This window comes from Gadus macrocephalus, chromosome 4 (assembly GCF_031168955.1).
Source record: "Gadus macrocephalus chromosome 4, ASM3116895v1".
Lineage (NCBI taxonomy): Eukaryota > Metazoa > Chordata > Actinopteri > Gadiformes > Gadidae > Gadus > Gadus macrocephalus.
In genome coordinates, this window is record NC_082385.1 from 18,084,210 (window position 1) to 18,097,634 (window position 13,425).

Sequence of the window (13,425 nt, forward strand, 5' to 3'; positions counted from 1 at the left end):
GTTAAAATCGGCAGGATATAGAGATAGTTAGCTTAAAAAAACAACTAACCAATGGTCACAAACAGTGTCAAATGTGATGTGTTCAGGTCGGCTCAGAAATACGATTGATGCGTTCAAATGCAGCAGCAAAAAAAAAAAATAAAAATTGAGATTTTGGTGAAGACTTGTTTTCCCAGTAATATAAAATAGATAGTAAAGATAGAATTAATTATGACCTGTTTAATGTCCTATCTTGAACTATCATCATCTTAACAGCAATTAAAGCAATATTACAAGTTCTATTTCAAGGAGTCTCGAAAATGGTATCAATAGGTTTGACCAGGTAACCATGGACATCCCTTATATACATATAAAAGTACATCATACATTGTATGTTTCTTTTTTGTGTTATCCCAGTTATGTTTTTTTAATCTTTTTATCATTTAATATTACTTCTCATAGTTTGGGGACGTTGGAGCAATAACCTGGTGTTTTTACATTTCAGTCTGCACTGTGAATTTGAAGTAATGTTCAGTTTTTGAATAAAGATGCGGCAATTCCAATTTCTTTTTTTTATATCCGATTCATCGATTAATCGAAAAAATAATCGACAGATTAATCGATTATTTAAATAATCGTTAGTTGCAGCCCTACAGATAACTAACACTTCCAAATCTCAACCGGATCCTAAGGTAATGCTTGACCTTTTGAGCAGTCTCAACATTCCCAAACTTGCATTTTAAGGAAAGAATGGAAGAACCTATATTACAGGCGTTCAACGCATTCAGGCAAATATCCGAAATTTGGAAGAGTTGGCTGGTTACCTCTGCCGTGAATGTTGTATTAAAGGGTTGCGATACCGTCATAAGCAACATCTTAGCTAGCAGCTAAGCTAATCTTCTCCCGGTGCCATTAGGGTCCGGTGGTGGTACATTTATGTAGATTGTGTTCGTTTACTTTGTATACCAAGGTTAAGAACTGAGGATATTATCAGGAGCCACAATGTACTTTTCTTTAATGCATTTCCATTGTTAGTAATTACTAGGGGTGTAAATCTCTGGTTAAATCACGATACGATATTATATCGATTCATTGGACGACGATACGATATTTGCCGATATCAAAAGTCTGCCGCGATACGATTTCGATTCAGGGGCATGCGATCGATATGAGACGATATCATATGCCCATTTAACACAACCTCTTACAATCACATCAACTCACATCAACTTAATTATAATTTCATCATTTTATTTCTTTGCTCTTCCGGATATTTAAAACAAAAAAATCCATTTTTAATACAAATAATAAAGTGCCACATAATTGCATTTAAGTGCCAAAGGTTTTTTATGGCTTAAATGAAAGCCTGTAATGATCTTTCATTTTGAACGTAGACCATTCCCAACCTATCTGTGTGGATAGTTTTCTTCTAAAAACAAAACATCCCTCGGAATCATCTTGGCTGTTAAGATAAGCCGTCCGTGTTGCCAGATTGGGCACATTTTCCAGCCCGATTTGGCTACTTTTAATCACGTTAGGCTGGAAAAACGGGACATATGCCCAATCTGGCAACACAAACCGAAACTAGACATCCTCGCGCTCACACACGTGCTCGCTGTTGCCTCGTTTAACCGGTGAATGGATACGAGCGGCTTGGCGCTTTGCGCAGAAATAGTTTCACAAACACCCGCGAAAGGAGATATATAATAATAAAAGGGTGTAATACTGCGATATGCATCGATGTTTGGCCGTTGCATCGATGCAGTTGGATCGTTCGCCAATCAATCGATGTATCGATCTACATCGATGTATCGTTACACCCCTAGTAATTACCATGTGCATTAATATGTATTTTTGTGAACTGTGTAATAATTAGTTAGGAAGTAAACAGACATAGTAAAAACTACACATGTTGTAGAGCAGTATTGAGACATGGCGGACAGAACGTGTCGTTAACAAATGTGTCGCAATGTCTGTGTATGTTTACAGAACCCAGTAAAATAAACTATTCTTCAAGTCACTCTTGAGTTTAATTATCCAAGTGTGCTACATTCGGATGAACTCAATCAAAATTACCTACCAAAATTTTTGTACCCGTTTGAGGCCTTACCGTTTTTTATCCCCATGTCATTCTTTTACCAGCTTGATTCAATTCTTTCATCCTATTTATCGAGAGGTAAGCGACCTTGTCTCAATAAGACCCACCTTCAAAAAGCCATAGCTGCTGGGGGCCTGGCTCTACCAAACTTTGGCTTTTACTATTGGGCTGCTAACCTGTGCTGCCTTGCATTTTGGTCTTTCACATTCAGCTGAATTGCCCTGACTGGGTAGCCATGGAATAACATAGTTGATAATATGTCCATACCTGCATTACTTGGGCGTGCTCCGTGCGCAGATTTGATATTACTATTTCTACCGTTCGGAATTGAATACAGTTTGATGGTTGAATAAACCGTGGACTAGACACTGCCTCCGCCTCGTATTAGAGAACATTATAATATATAACATCACGGCCAAAAGCTTTGTGCGCCTCCGAAATATTATGAACCGTAACGACTACGTGGGGGGGGCGGACATGACATGCTATTTTATGTATTCTTTAATATAGGTATTAGTGGACAACTACAGTATTCAAAGACGTTCCCGAAATTCTGCCGTGCAGCCACGGTACCATGCGCTCTGTTTACAGTGGATGTATCGCAATGGCGAGGCGCACATAGCCTTTAGCCGTGTTCTGTAAATATTCTAGAACACACGGGAGGCATGTCGCAGTTCATGTACTTCAGCGAGTCAAAGCCAAAGTTCCTTTCCCCCAATTCCTTCTCAACCATGGCTCAGATAACCCCCAATACAGTCTCGTTGTGGAAATACAAGAGACGTCAACGAACCGACAAGAAACACTTGCTTTACAGTGTGTGCGTTCACACACACATGTGGCGCTCGCACGGTCGTGTCTCATTGGCGGGCCAACGTCTCTGGGCGGGCCAGGCAGAGTAAGGGGAGGAGCTTAGATGCTTTGTGACAGACCAAGACATTCCAAATCAGCGCGCTTGAGCCTCCGTTTTTTCAAAGGCGAGCAGAACAGCTAGTGCTCGTTTTACACCAAACGCAAGTTTTAGCCACTGGGGGACCATAGGCAGGCTAGGGGAACTCATATTTATGTTAGAAAACCTCAAAGTGAGATTTTCATGTCATGGGACCTTTAATGTTTTATGTTTGGTCTCGCGGAGTGAGAAACCTTGAAGTTACTGTGGAGTTACCGTTATTACTATACCTACCTACCGTTTCGATTTACAATTAATATTCCTACCGTTCAGAATTGAATACAGTTTGATGGTTGAATAAACCGTGGACTAGACACTGCCTCCGCCTCGTATTTGAGAACATTATAATATATAATATCACGGCCAAAAGCTGTGCGCACCTCCGGAATATTATGGACAGAATTGCAACCCTTTGGTTGCGACAGTTTTTAAGCACACTCCACAAATTACGTGATTTTGTAATTCGTCAGACAACTTATATCCAAACCATTTCCATACTATGGAGCCGTTGGTCTTTCGCTTGCAAACAAGCTCCTCGGAGCTGCATGCGCAGGCGGACTCCATAGCTGTGTTCGAAATCGTTCCCTATCACGGATATAGTGCACTATATAGGGTGCTCGCCATTTTGTAGTGGTGTTCGAATTCTCAGTGGTTAATTTCATGCACAATATAGTGCACTTAAAATACCCAATGAATAGTGAACGATTTCGAACACGGCTCATGTTTCAAAAAGTGACGTGAGTCAGGGGTGGGGGGGGGCAGGCAGAGACTGTGTGTGTGAGCCGGAGGCAGAGCGGGAGAGACAGGTGTTATTTGGAACAAATGTGCTGTAATTTCAACGCAAATTAAATTATATCGATATTGACGATATGGTCTCGTTTCATATTGCGTTTGAAAAAATATCGATATATCGCCCAGCCCTACTTGGAACCCCACTTCCACTCCCCATGATTAAATCTTTAAAAAATCTGGGGGTTAAACACTCTTTAAGGATATGCGCTCAGTTAAGGAAATATTTTGGGTTGCAGAACTTCTCCCTACTGAGCCCTATTGCATCAAACCACCTTTTTGAACCATCAACCCAAGAACCTGTCTTTAAAGAGTGGCATAGGAAGGGTATTGTGCGCTTCAAGTAGGGCTGGGCGATTTTTTCGGTTTAATCGATTAATTTGCATTTTTTCTTTCCTACGGTTTGTGAAATGGCTGAACCGAAAAATCGCGATTTAAAAACAGTTCTAGACTCTTCCAATTTGTTTTGCTGAATAGACTCCGTAGTAGCCTCCTCTCTCACTTTCCAGAACGCGCGCAAAACTCAGCCTACTGCAATCACATTCACCTCGCCCCCGACAGACTTGGGGGAGAGCCGGGTCGATTGAAACACTTTTCAGTTAAACGTCTTTTGCAAAGATGACGTTATGTATACAAATAATTTGTGATCAACAACTCACATGTGTGTTCTCTTAGTTACAAGCAGTGGTGTAGTCTACGTGATACGCAGGTATACGCCGTATACCCACTAGGAACGCACCAGGATTTGCGTATACCCACTTAAAAATGTGCACGGATACGTATCAATCGTCTTGTGACAGATCTTTCACTTCTGTGTTTATTTTTCGGAAATATCGGTTGGGTATAACTGCAATAAAATACTTTAAGCAGGGGAAGTTATCTCCTACATTCACCATTCATAAAATTCGAAGCTGTTACGAAGCGCGAAGCTGCCCCTGCATCTCTGCACGTTAGTTGGCGGGCCGAGCCCCTCCTTCTCACGTGTGCGTGCGTGCGTGCGTGCGTGCGTGTGTCCAGTCCTCCCATATGAATCTGTAAACCACATAATAAGTAGTCAACAGAAGACAATGTTTTAATCCCACTTTATATCTCCTCGTTACTTTTAGATGAGAACCCCTGGCCAGCCTTTCAGACTGGGTGTCAGGCTAGGGAATTTAAAAACAGGCATCCTTGGTTAGAGTGGAGGGAAAAAAAGTTATAGGTAAATGTCAGCCAACATACAGTTGGTATACACAATTGAAATTCATAATGTTAATCACTATGCAAATGAGAGTATAGCTAATTCATGGTCATTTTTAAGGTGCAGTAATTTCACACTTTTACACAATTAAATTACTGTATGGTATGTTAGATAACAGTAAGAGCTCAAATTAGAGCAATTGAAAGAGTGAAACATTAGTCTCCTGTCATCTCCTTCTCATGCACTGGTTAGCCATGGATGTAAACAGTTCATTCAATTATTCTGAGTAGATTTTGTCCTTGTTTAGCATGTGCTATTGCTACTATAGATATACAAAGGACAACTTGTCATTTTTGTGTTCTATTTGTTCATACTGTTATTAAAACTGATAAACCTACTCAGCTTTCCATGATTGTTGATAATCGTTATACTCTTAAATCAGCGGGTTGTAGACCCCTGCGTTGGTGAGTGTGGTGCGACACCCCATAAGCGCCACACACGTACATGGGTTTCAATGGAATTTGTTTAGAGAAAAACAGAAAAAAAAAGAGGTTTAAATCGAAAATCGTCCATTAGTTAGAAAAAAATCGAGATTTTATTTTTAGGCCAAATCGCCCAGCCCTAGCTTCAAGGTCTTGTTTATTGGTAAAACTTTAGCATCAATTGAACAACTAATTTAAGCTCAGTCTCAATCCTTTGCTCCAACCAAATTCTCAACCCTATGCCTCGATGTTGCGTGTTCACGTGCAGCGAGTCATGTCCGGAAAGCCATTTTAAGGTAGGGTAAGCGGGAGGGCTAACATCCCCTTGAAGTTACGATTTTCGATGGGCACCCACGCTACAGTTGTGACTTGCTGCCGCAATACCCTGCGAGAAAATGGAAAATCCCGAAAATCATAGTCAATAAGGCGATTTATTCTGGTTTTATACATTATGTTGTTCTTGTATTATGTTTGATCCAAAATAAATATTGTATCAAAAGATCCAGCTATTCAATACCAGAAGACACAACCCTTATGGATATTTCTCTTTCTTAAACCCATCCCAAAAGAGAATCATCTCTACCTTGTATGGCAGGACGTTGGATCTAAGACACGCCCCTATGGACAAAATTGGAACAGGACCTGGGCTTCTCTTTAGCAGAATATACATGGAGTTCTATTCTTAAACTTAGTAATTCATGATTTGCTGTCACCGAATGAAAAATGTAGAACTTATTTTTCCCCCTCTATTTATCTTTTGCTCCACAAACATGGCCGAGATCACCACCATTGCTGCGCTGTTTTTGTTGTGGGAGTCCGAGGAATGTAGGAAACGCACTGAAACGATGACTTGGTATTCCATGTTCTTTCTGCTTCTGTGCTTACTCCGTCACTCTGCCAGTGACCTCGGGTCAAGCTCAACGCTGATCGGCTATGCGTCACGCGCAGGAGCGTAAAAAGTAAAAAATGTTGAACTCCGCACGTAGGTGAGTTGGGCGCGTTAGGTGCGTAAAAACGCAGCTAACACGCTGCTTTAGCTCGTGTAACACATCTACACGCCTTAACCAAGGGTTCCCTATACAAAAATGCTGATTTTCTATGCCTCTTACGCGCGTAACGCGTTTGGTGCGGCCGTAGCTTAACCATGGTGTTTACAATCAATGACAGAAGGTTTCTGAGTAAAATAGATAAATTCCGTTCAATCAGAACACATGTCCTTCAGCACCATCTAGTGGCCATATGTGTATTTGTGAGTGTTTCGTTTGGTGTCAGTCAATGATAATTGCCCTGAACTTTCAAAAGAGGGGTGAAGTTTCCAAATTGTATAATGGGTTCTCAAAATATCTACCTGTTTGTGTCTCATAGTACTACAGGTCTACCAACAGATAGCTATTTCAGGTGGAAATGTTATCTTCCAATTACTCCGTGTTCCAGCTTTATTCACTCTAACCAAGTAGTATCCACATTGAATATTTCACTTGCACACCAATCTTTCTTTTGGCATCAAGATTACATATTATAGCCCTTGCCGTTTTAGAGATATACGCTATTTACTTTGGGTATGTCTCGTTACAACTAGGGCTAGCCTGAAATATTCAAATATTCGAATACTCGTTCGGAAAATTAGTATTCAAAGCTTAAATCAGTATTCGGAGCCTAGTTTTTTTTTTTCAATATTCGGTATTTGTTATGGATTTATTGTACAAATTCCCTGAAAAGATGCACGTTCCAGGATGAATTAAAAAGCTCCCGTAAGGGCTGAGATGGCAGAGAACAGCTAATTTGGAACGGAGCAACAGCTGTTCGCTTTCACAGGGAAAAACGAAGGAACCTCAACCTACTTAGGCCTACTAATTAACGTTCAAAAGCTATTAAATCTTCAACAAAATATGCAGATACTGTCAAAATCGGTTCCAGAGAGTATATAGGGATTATTAATTTTGTTTTTGATGGTGTTTTTTTCTGGAACGAGTATTCGAATATTCACTCGGAAAAACCAACAAGTATTCGAAGCCTATTGTTTATAGGTCCATGAAAGTAACCAAACAATTAAACAAACTCAAAGCCGATGCATGCATCAAAAACTATCTGTTCAAAACCAAATAAACAAACCAAAAACAGAGTTGCTTATTCGCTTCAAGTACTTTATATTCTTTTCAAAACTTGCGAACTAATACGGCGCGGTACCGAGCGGTTTAAAACAATGTTATATACTTAATGACTTTGGCAGTAACCTAATGTTGCGCCATGCACGCAAGTGCAAACCGTGCAGCATAGCTGCGTGCCTGCCTGCTTTCAACGAGTATCTCATCTCAACTTCATCCGCTTATCCGGGGTTGGGTTGCGGGGGGAGCAGCTCAAGCATGGGGCCCCAGACTTCCCTTTCCCGGGCCACATTGACCAGCTCTGACGAGGGTTCCCGGGGCGTTCCCAGGCCAGTATTGAGATATAAACTCTCCACGTAGTCCTGGGTCTTCCCCGAGGTCTCCTCCCCACTGGACGTGCCTGAAACACCTCCCAAGGGAGGCGCCCAGTGGGCATCCTTACCAGATGCCCGAACCACCTCAGCTGACTTCTTTCTAAGTAAAGGAGCAGCGGCTCTAATCCGAGTTCCTCACGGATGGCTGAGCTTCTCACCCTATCCTTAAGGGAGACGCCAGCCACCCTTCTGAGAAAACTCATCTCGGCCGCTAGTATCCGCAATCTCGTCCTTTCGGTCATCACCCAACCCTCATGACCATAGGTGAGGATAGGAACGAAGATCGACCGGTAGATCGAGAGCTTTGCCTTGCGGCTCAGCTCTCTTTTCGTAACAACGGTGCGGTAAAGCGAATGCAATACCGCCCCCGCTGCTCCGATTCTCACGCTGCCTAACCCTAAACAAAATGAAGTATTGATTAGACAGAGCTACCTAATAAACCGTTGGAACACACAAGACCGGAAACCATAGCAACACCGGTAAACAAACCCCGAGAAGCCCAATCCCTATGAGAGCTCCCCTCTCTACGGCCATCCGGAGGCGCAGAGCTGTTGGCCGTGATATTATCTATACAATTATATTATAGTTTATACTATTATATATAGAGCTCCGGGAGTCGCAAACGGCAACAATCACTTTCTCCTCCATGCTGCAGTTCAGCCCGGACTGTACTGAACTGAGTTTGACGGTTGAACGCTGATTGGCTGTTACTTTACACATGTCACTCAGTTGTCACGCTGTTGAACGCTGATTGGCTATCATCACAGCAAAAATTCGCCCGATACACGTCTCTACGTTCACTTTGTATGGGATCTTGTCGCCCCGTCGCGTTTGATGTGAACGCACAATGGCTTCTTCCTCGGCGGCGCTATGTTTGCTACGTTCTGAACCAAAACAAAGCAGCGTGTGTGTGCCGTCAAGTCAAGTCAAGTTTATTTATATAGCACATTTTAAAACAACAGTAGTTGACCAAAGTGCTGTACACAAATACAATATAAAAAACAAAACAAAGAACAAGAAGGCTTAATATTGCATATTAGCAACAACAATGAATAAGATAAAATAAAATCTTAATCTGTATTAAAAGCCAATGTAAAAAAGTGAGTCTTTAGTTGCGTTTTGAACTGATCTATAGACTGGGCAGATCTCAGACTCAGGGGGAGACTGTTCCAAAGATTAGGAGCGGCCACAGCGAAGGCTCTGTCGCCTTTTGTTTTTTGTCTGCACCTGGGTACATCCAGCAGCATCTGCTGAGCTGACCGAATTTCTCTAGATGGAGCATGGATGCAGACCAGCTCTGACATATATTTAGGTGCCAGCCCATGTAGAGATTTAAAAGTAAACAACAGGACTTTGAATTTAATTCTAAAAACCACAGGAAGCCAGTGAAGAGAGGCCAGGACAGGGGTAATGTGGTCATATCGCCTTTTCCCAGTAAGGAGACGTGCAGCAGCATTTTGGACCAGTTGCAGGCGACGGAGCAGACATTGGTCCACACCAAAGTAAAGAGAATTACAGTAGTCTAGACGGGACATTATGAACAGGTGAATGACTCTTTCAAAGTCCTTTGGTGGGAGATACGGCTTTACTTTAGCTAGGAGTCGCAGCTGGAAGAAGCTTGTCTTCACGACTGAGCTTATTTGCTTGTTAAATTTAAAACCAGTCGAAAATAACTGAGGTTTCTGACAGAAGGGCAGCTGTAGGAGGCAAGGGGACCAAGAACACTGTCGATGCCATCCAGCAGTTCGGATTTGCCAAAAACAATTATTTCGGTTTTATTATTGTTTAGTGATGCGTCATGATGCATTTGCCGCGACCGGAACCGATAAGCGGAATCGTTAAGCAGGCTTGCTAATGATTCCAAGGAATCGGTTGACTCGGCACCGGTTCTGAACAAGAACCGGTTCTCAATTCCCATCCCTATAGCCTAATAAGAAGCGCCAATAGGATATTTGACTAAACCACCAAACTAGTTGAGGTTTTTTGCATACCTGCAAGCATCCTCCAACTACAATCTTTGGTTATTTATTTATTAATTTAGCTATACTTTAATAGTATTCTTTCTGTTCAAATCTGTTCAGTGTTCCAAATTTGTTATTAAATGTTACATTAAGATAATTGTTTTAATTGTCGATTTTTTACATAATAAAAATGGTGGGATATATCGAACCGTGGGTCAAAAATCGGGATACAAACCGAATCGTGAGTTGGTGTATCGTTACAGCCCTAGTTTTTTCATAAAAAAAAAATATATACAAACCTAATAGATAGGCGACCTAATAAAGCGTTGGAACACACAAGACCGGTAACCATAGCAACGCCGGTAAACAAACACCGCGAAGCCCAATCTCTACGAGAGCTCCCCGCGCTACGGCCATCCGGAGGCGCACAGAGCTTTTGGCCGTGATATTATATATAAAATTATATTATATTATACTATTATATATAGAACGTTATAAGACGCTGTCACCGAGAATTGGCGCGCTGCCAGACGCTGTCACCGAGTGCGAGAGGAGAGTTGACGGAGAAGATGGCGGTTGACCTAGTTTCAAAGTTTATACCATTTATACTCAGTGTCCACACCGCGGCAACCCTAGTACCATTGCATTTATGGCTATGACTGTACTAACTTCATTAAAATCAAGGCATTGCAATTTTTGCAAATCGCTATATGTGGGTCTTTCTCAGAAACATTGAAAAACATCCACACTGACGAGCAAGTGCTGGCCGCGCTTTTTGTTTGCGACATCACAAATTTCTGTTTCGGCCGTGTTGTTTCGGAGATGAAAGTATATCGGCCGAAAACTGCAAAATGCGCTTTTGGGCCATTTTCGGCCGAAAATTCGGTGCATCCCTAATTAGTTGTAATTATTTTTATTTAAAAAAATTATATCAGTCACAGCACTCACAGCAGCCTTTCCTCTTCTGGTAAGTTGAGTAATTTAATGCCAACCATAAATCTTGCATATCAAGTAGGCTAGCAAATACCGTAGCCATTCAACTCAGCGTCTGCTGACTTTCTGCTAAATGTGAAACTCATAACAAGTCGTGCATGTATGCAATTGTGTGCAGTTTCGTTTTTTTAAGTACCGGTTTGAGAACTGTTTAAGCACCGGAACCGTTTAAAAAGTACAGAGTAGGCACCGGTATCGGTAATTTTGCTTGATATTCGATATCCATTCAAAGTTCATTACTCAAAATTGAGAGCCCTACTCTAGGATACTTAAGTGAGATCAATATTACAGGAGAAGTACTTCCATGGGGCTACCACTTAATCAGAGCACTTGGACAACCAATAGGCCTTCGGATACATCAGAGCCCTTAGACAACCAATAGGAGGGCTTCTCCTTCATCAGAGCACTTGGACAACTAATAGGAATGCTCACTCAACAGAGCAGATGGACAACCAATCGGAAGCCTCACTCACCAGAGCAGCTCGTGCAGGGGTCTTCCTGCCCAGCGCCCTTTACCGATGTCGAAAGCATAGGCAAAGATCTTGGCTCCATTGCCGTCTGCATCTACCTCCATGCGTGCCTAGGAGTCAGTGGATGAAAATCATGCCATTAGAATACGTAATTGACTTCTAAGGGTGTTATTAAGGGATATTATTCAGGACCAAGCTTCAGAAAATGACATTCCTTGAAAGCCATTGCAACCTCACATAATATAAGTCCATCACCTTCCTTCACACAGATTTAATGGGTGGGGTCCCTTTTTCCTCACGGCAATGATGCTGCTGGCCGACCAATTCCTGTACACTCAAAGTCAAGCCCTCTCAAACTACGGTGACTTTGCCTATTGACGCTGTTTTGGTATAATATATTAATATTTGGTTGCAGCATCTTAATGAACCCCTATTTTTTTACAGTATAAATAGGGATCATATTTTTATGATGTTATATATCCACATTTGTGATGAACTGCCAGGGCCCTATCTTGTCATAAGGAATGATAGCTGCTTCCAAGGTAACCTGCTTTTTTGCAGGCACTTTGTGGCTTGAGCTGGCATCTGCATCTTTGTGTGCTGCAAACACCTGCCCTCGACAGCATGACTGTTGCAGGAGCTGGAAAGAGTTGCTTGCGTTCCCCGTAAACGTTATGTCTTATATGATCATCAACCTAGTAATGTCATTTTATCATCGTTACTGAAATAAGACCTATATTTTGCGACAGTGCGTTTGATGTACATGGGGAGCGCTTTCTAGAAGTCCGTTGATTTTGATAATTGCATCAGAGACAGAGGGGCTGTCCGGAAACCGAGTTTAACGCTACGGGGTGTAAATCTCTGTCTGAGCAGCAATTTATTTTGATGTCTACATCCGAGGGATGGAAACATTTAAAACTAAAGCCGAGATACTGCTAATGGAAGTCATTGTAGCATGGATGACATCGTCTAGCCTACAATGCTGTGTGTCTTCTATGCATTTTGCCAACTTTGACAAGGCCTGCACGGTTATATGGCCTACAGAATAATGAATCAAAAACATTAATAATCAGCTGTCCTCTCTGCCATCTCAGCCCTTACGGGGGCTTTTCAAATTCATCCTGGAACGTGCATCTTTTCAGGGAATTTGTACAATAAATCCTTAACAAATACAGAATATTGATTGTCTTATGTGTCCATATTATATCCATTATATTGACCGGGTATTCCCAAGACGCTCACGCTCTGCAGCAAGCCAGTCACAGTTGATGGGCGCGGCGCTGTACAGCGAACGTAAACTAACAGCTAAGCTAAAGTTAGCATTTCGCTAAGCATTACTTTTCCTCCCGAGATCCCGCTAATGTTGTGTTATAAAGTAAAGGGAAACAAGATATCTATTCTTCCTCCACCTCTCTCACTTCTCTGCTTGGTGTCGCTTATAGTTTGCCTCCCTCGCTCTGGTAACGTACGTGAAAAAATAAACGAATAAACGAGTATTCGAATAATTCGGGCCAGCCCTAGTGCCAGAGTCCTGCACAGGTCTTATTTTGCAAAGCAGTACTCGCAATACTAAAATCGTATCTGACCCGTGTTCCGACAGTAGAGTGAATTACGTTCCGCACCCGACCCGCTATAAATTTATTCCGACACCCGATCCACACCCGAAGGAAAACATTAGATAGAACCCCGGTGAGTTACACTATCTGAGGTTTGACGTGTTGCTTTAGATTGCTTTGCAAAAATAGCACATCATCCACTGATGATGGTTTTCGTTGACTCCTCTGCTCCTCAATATCATTTCCAGCACCGGAGAAGTCTCGCTCGCTTGCTGCGCTGGAGCACTGGGCAGGGATAGCGAGGATAAATCTGGCAATCTGAGCAATATTGGGAAATGAACAACCGTGCTCTCCCCACCACGATAACACATCAAAAGAGTCCTCTTTAGGCGTCTGCTTCAGGTGCCATAGAGGGGCAAGCGGGCAGAGAGGAAGCGCAGCGTTCTATCAAGCGCGAAGACAAGCGGGAGAACTCAAGTGAAACTGTTGCTT

The 13,425-nt window shown here is 42.1% G+C and overlaps 1 protein-coding gene across 1 annotated transcript in view; it reads right to left on the bottom strand.

The window, feature by feature from the left end:
* Nucleotides 1-13,425, bottom strand: part of zmynd19 (zinc finger, MYND-type containing 19) — a 49,154-nt gene that overhangs the window by 12,701 nt on the left and 23,028 nt on the right. The window contains exon 3 of the mRNA XM_060048860.1: nt 11,381-11,487. Within this exon, the coding sequence (XP_059904843.1) occupies nt 11,381-11,487 (107 nt within the window). The remainder of the gene's footprint in view (nt 1-11,380; nt 11,488-13,425) is intronic.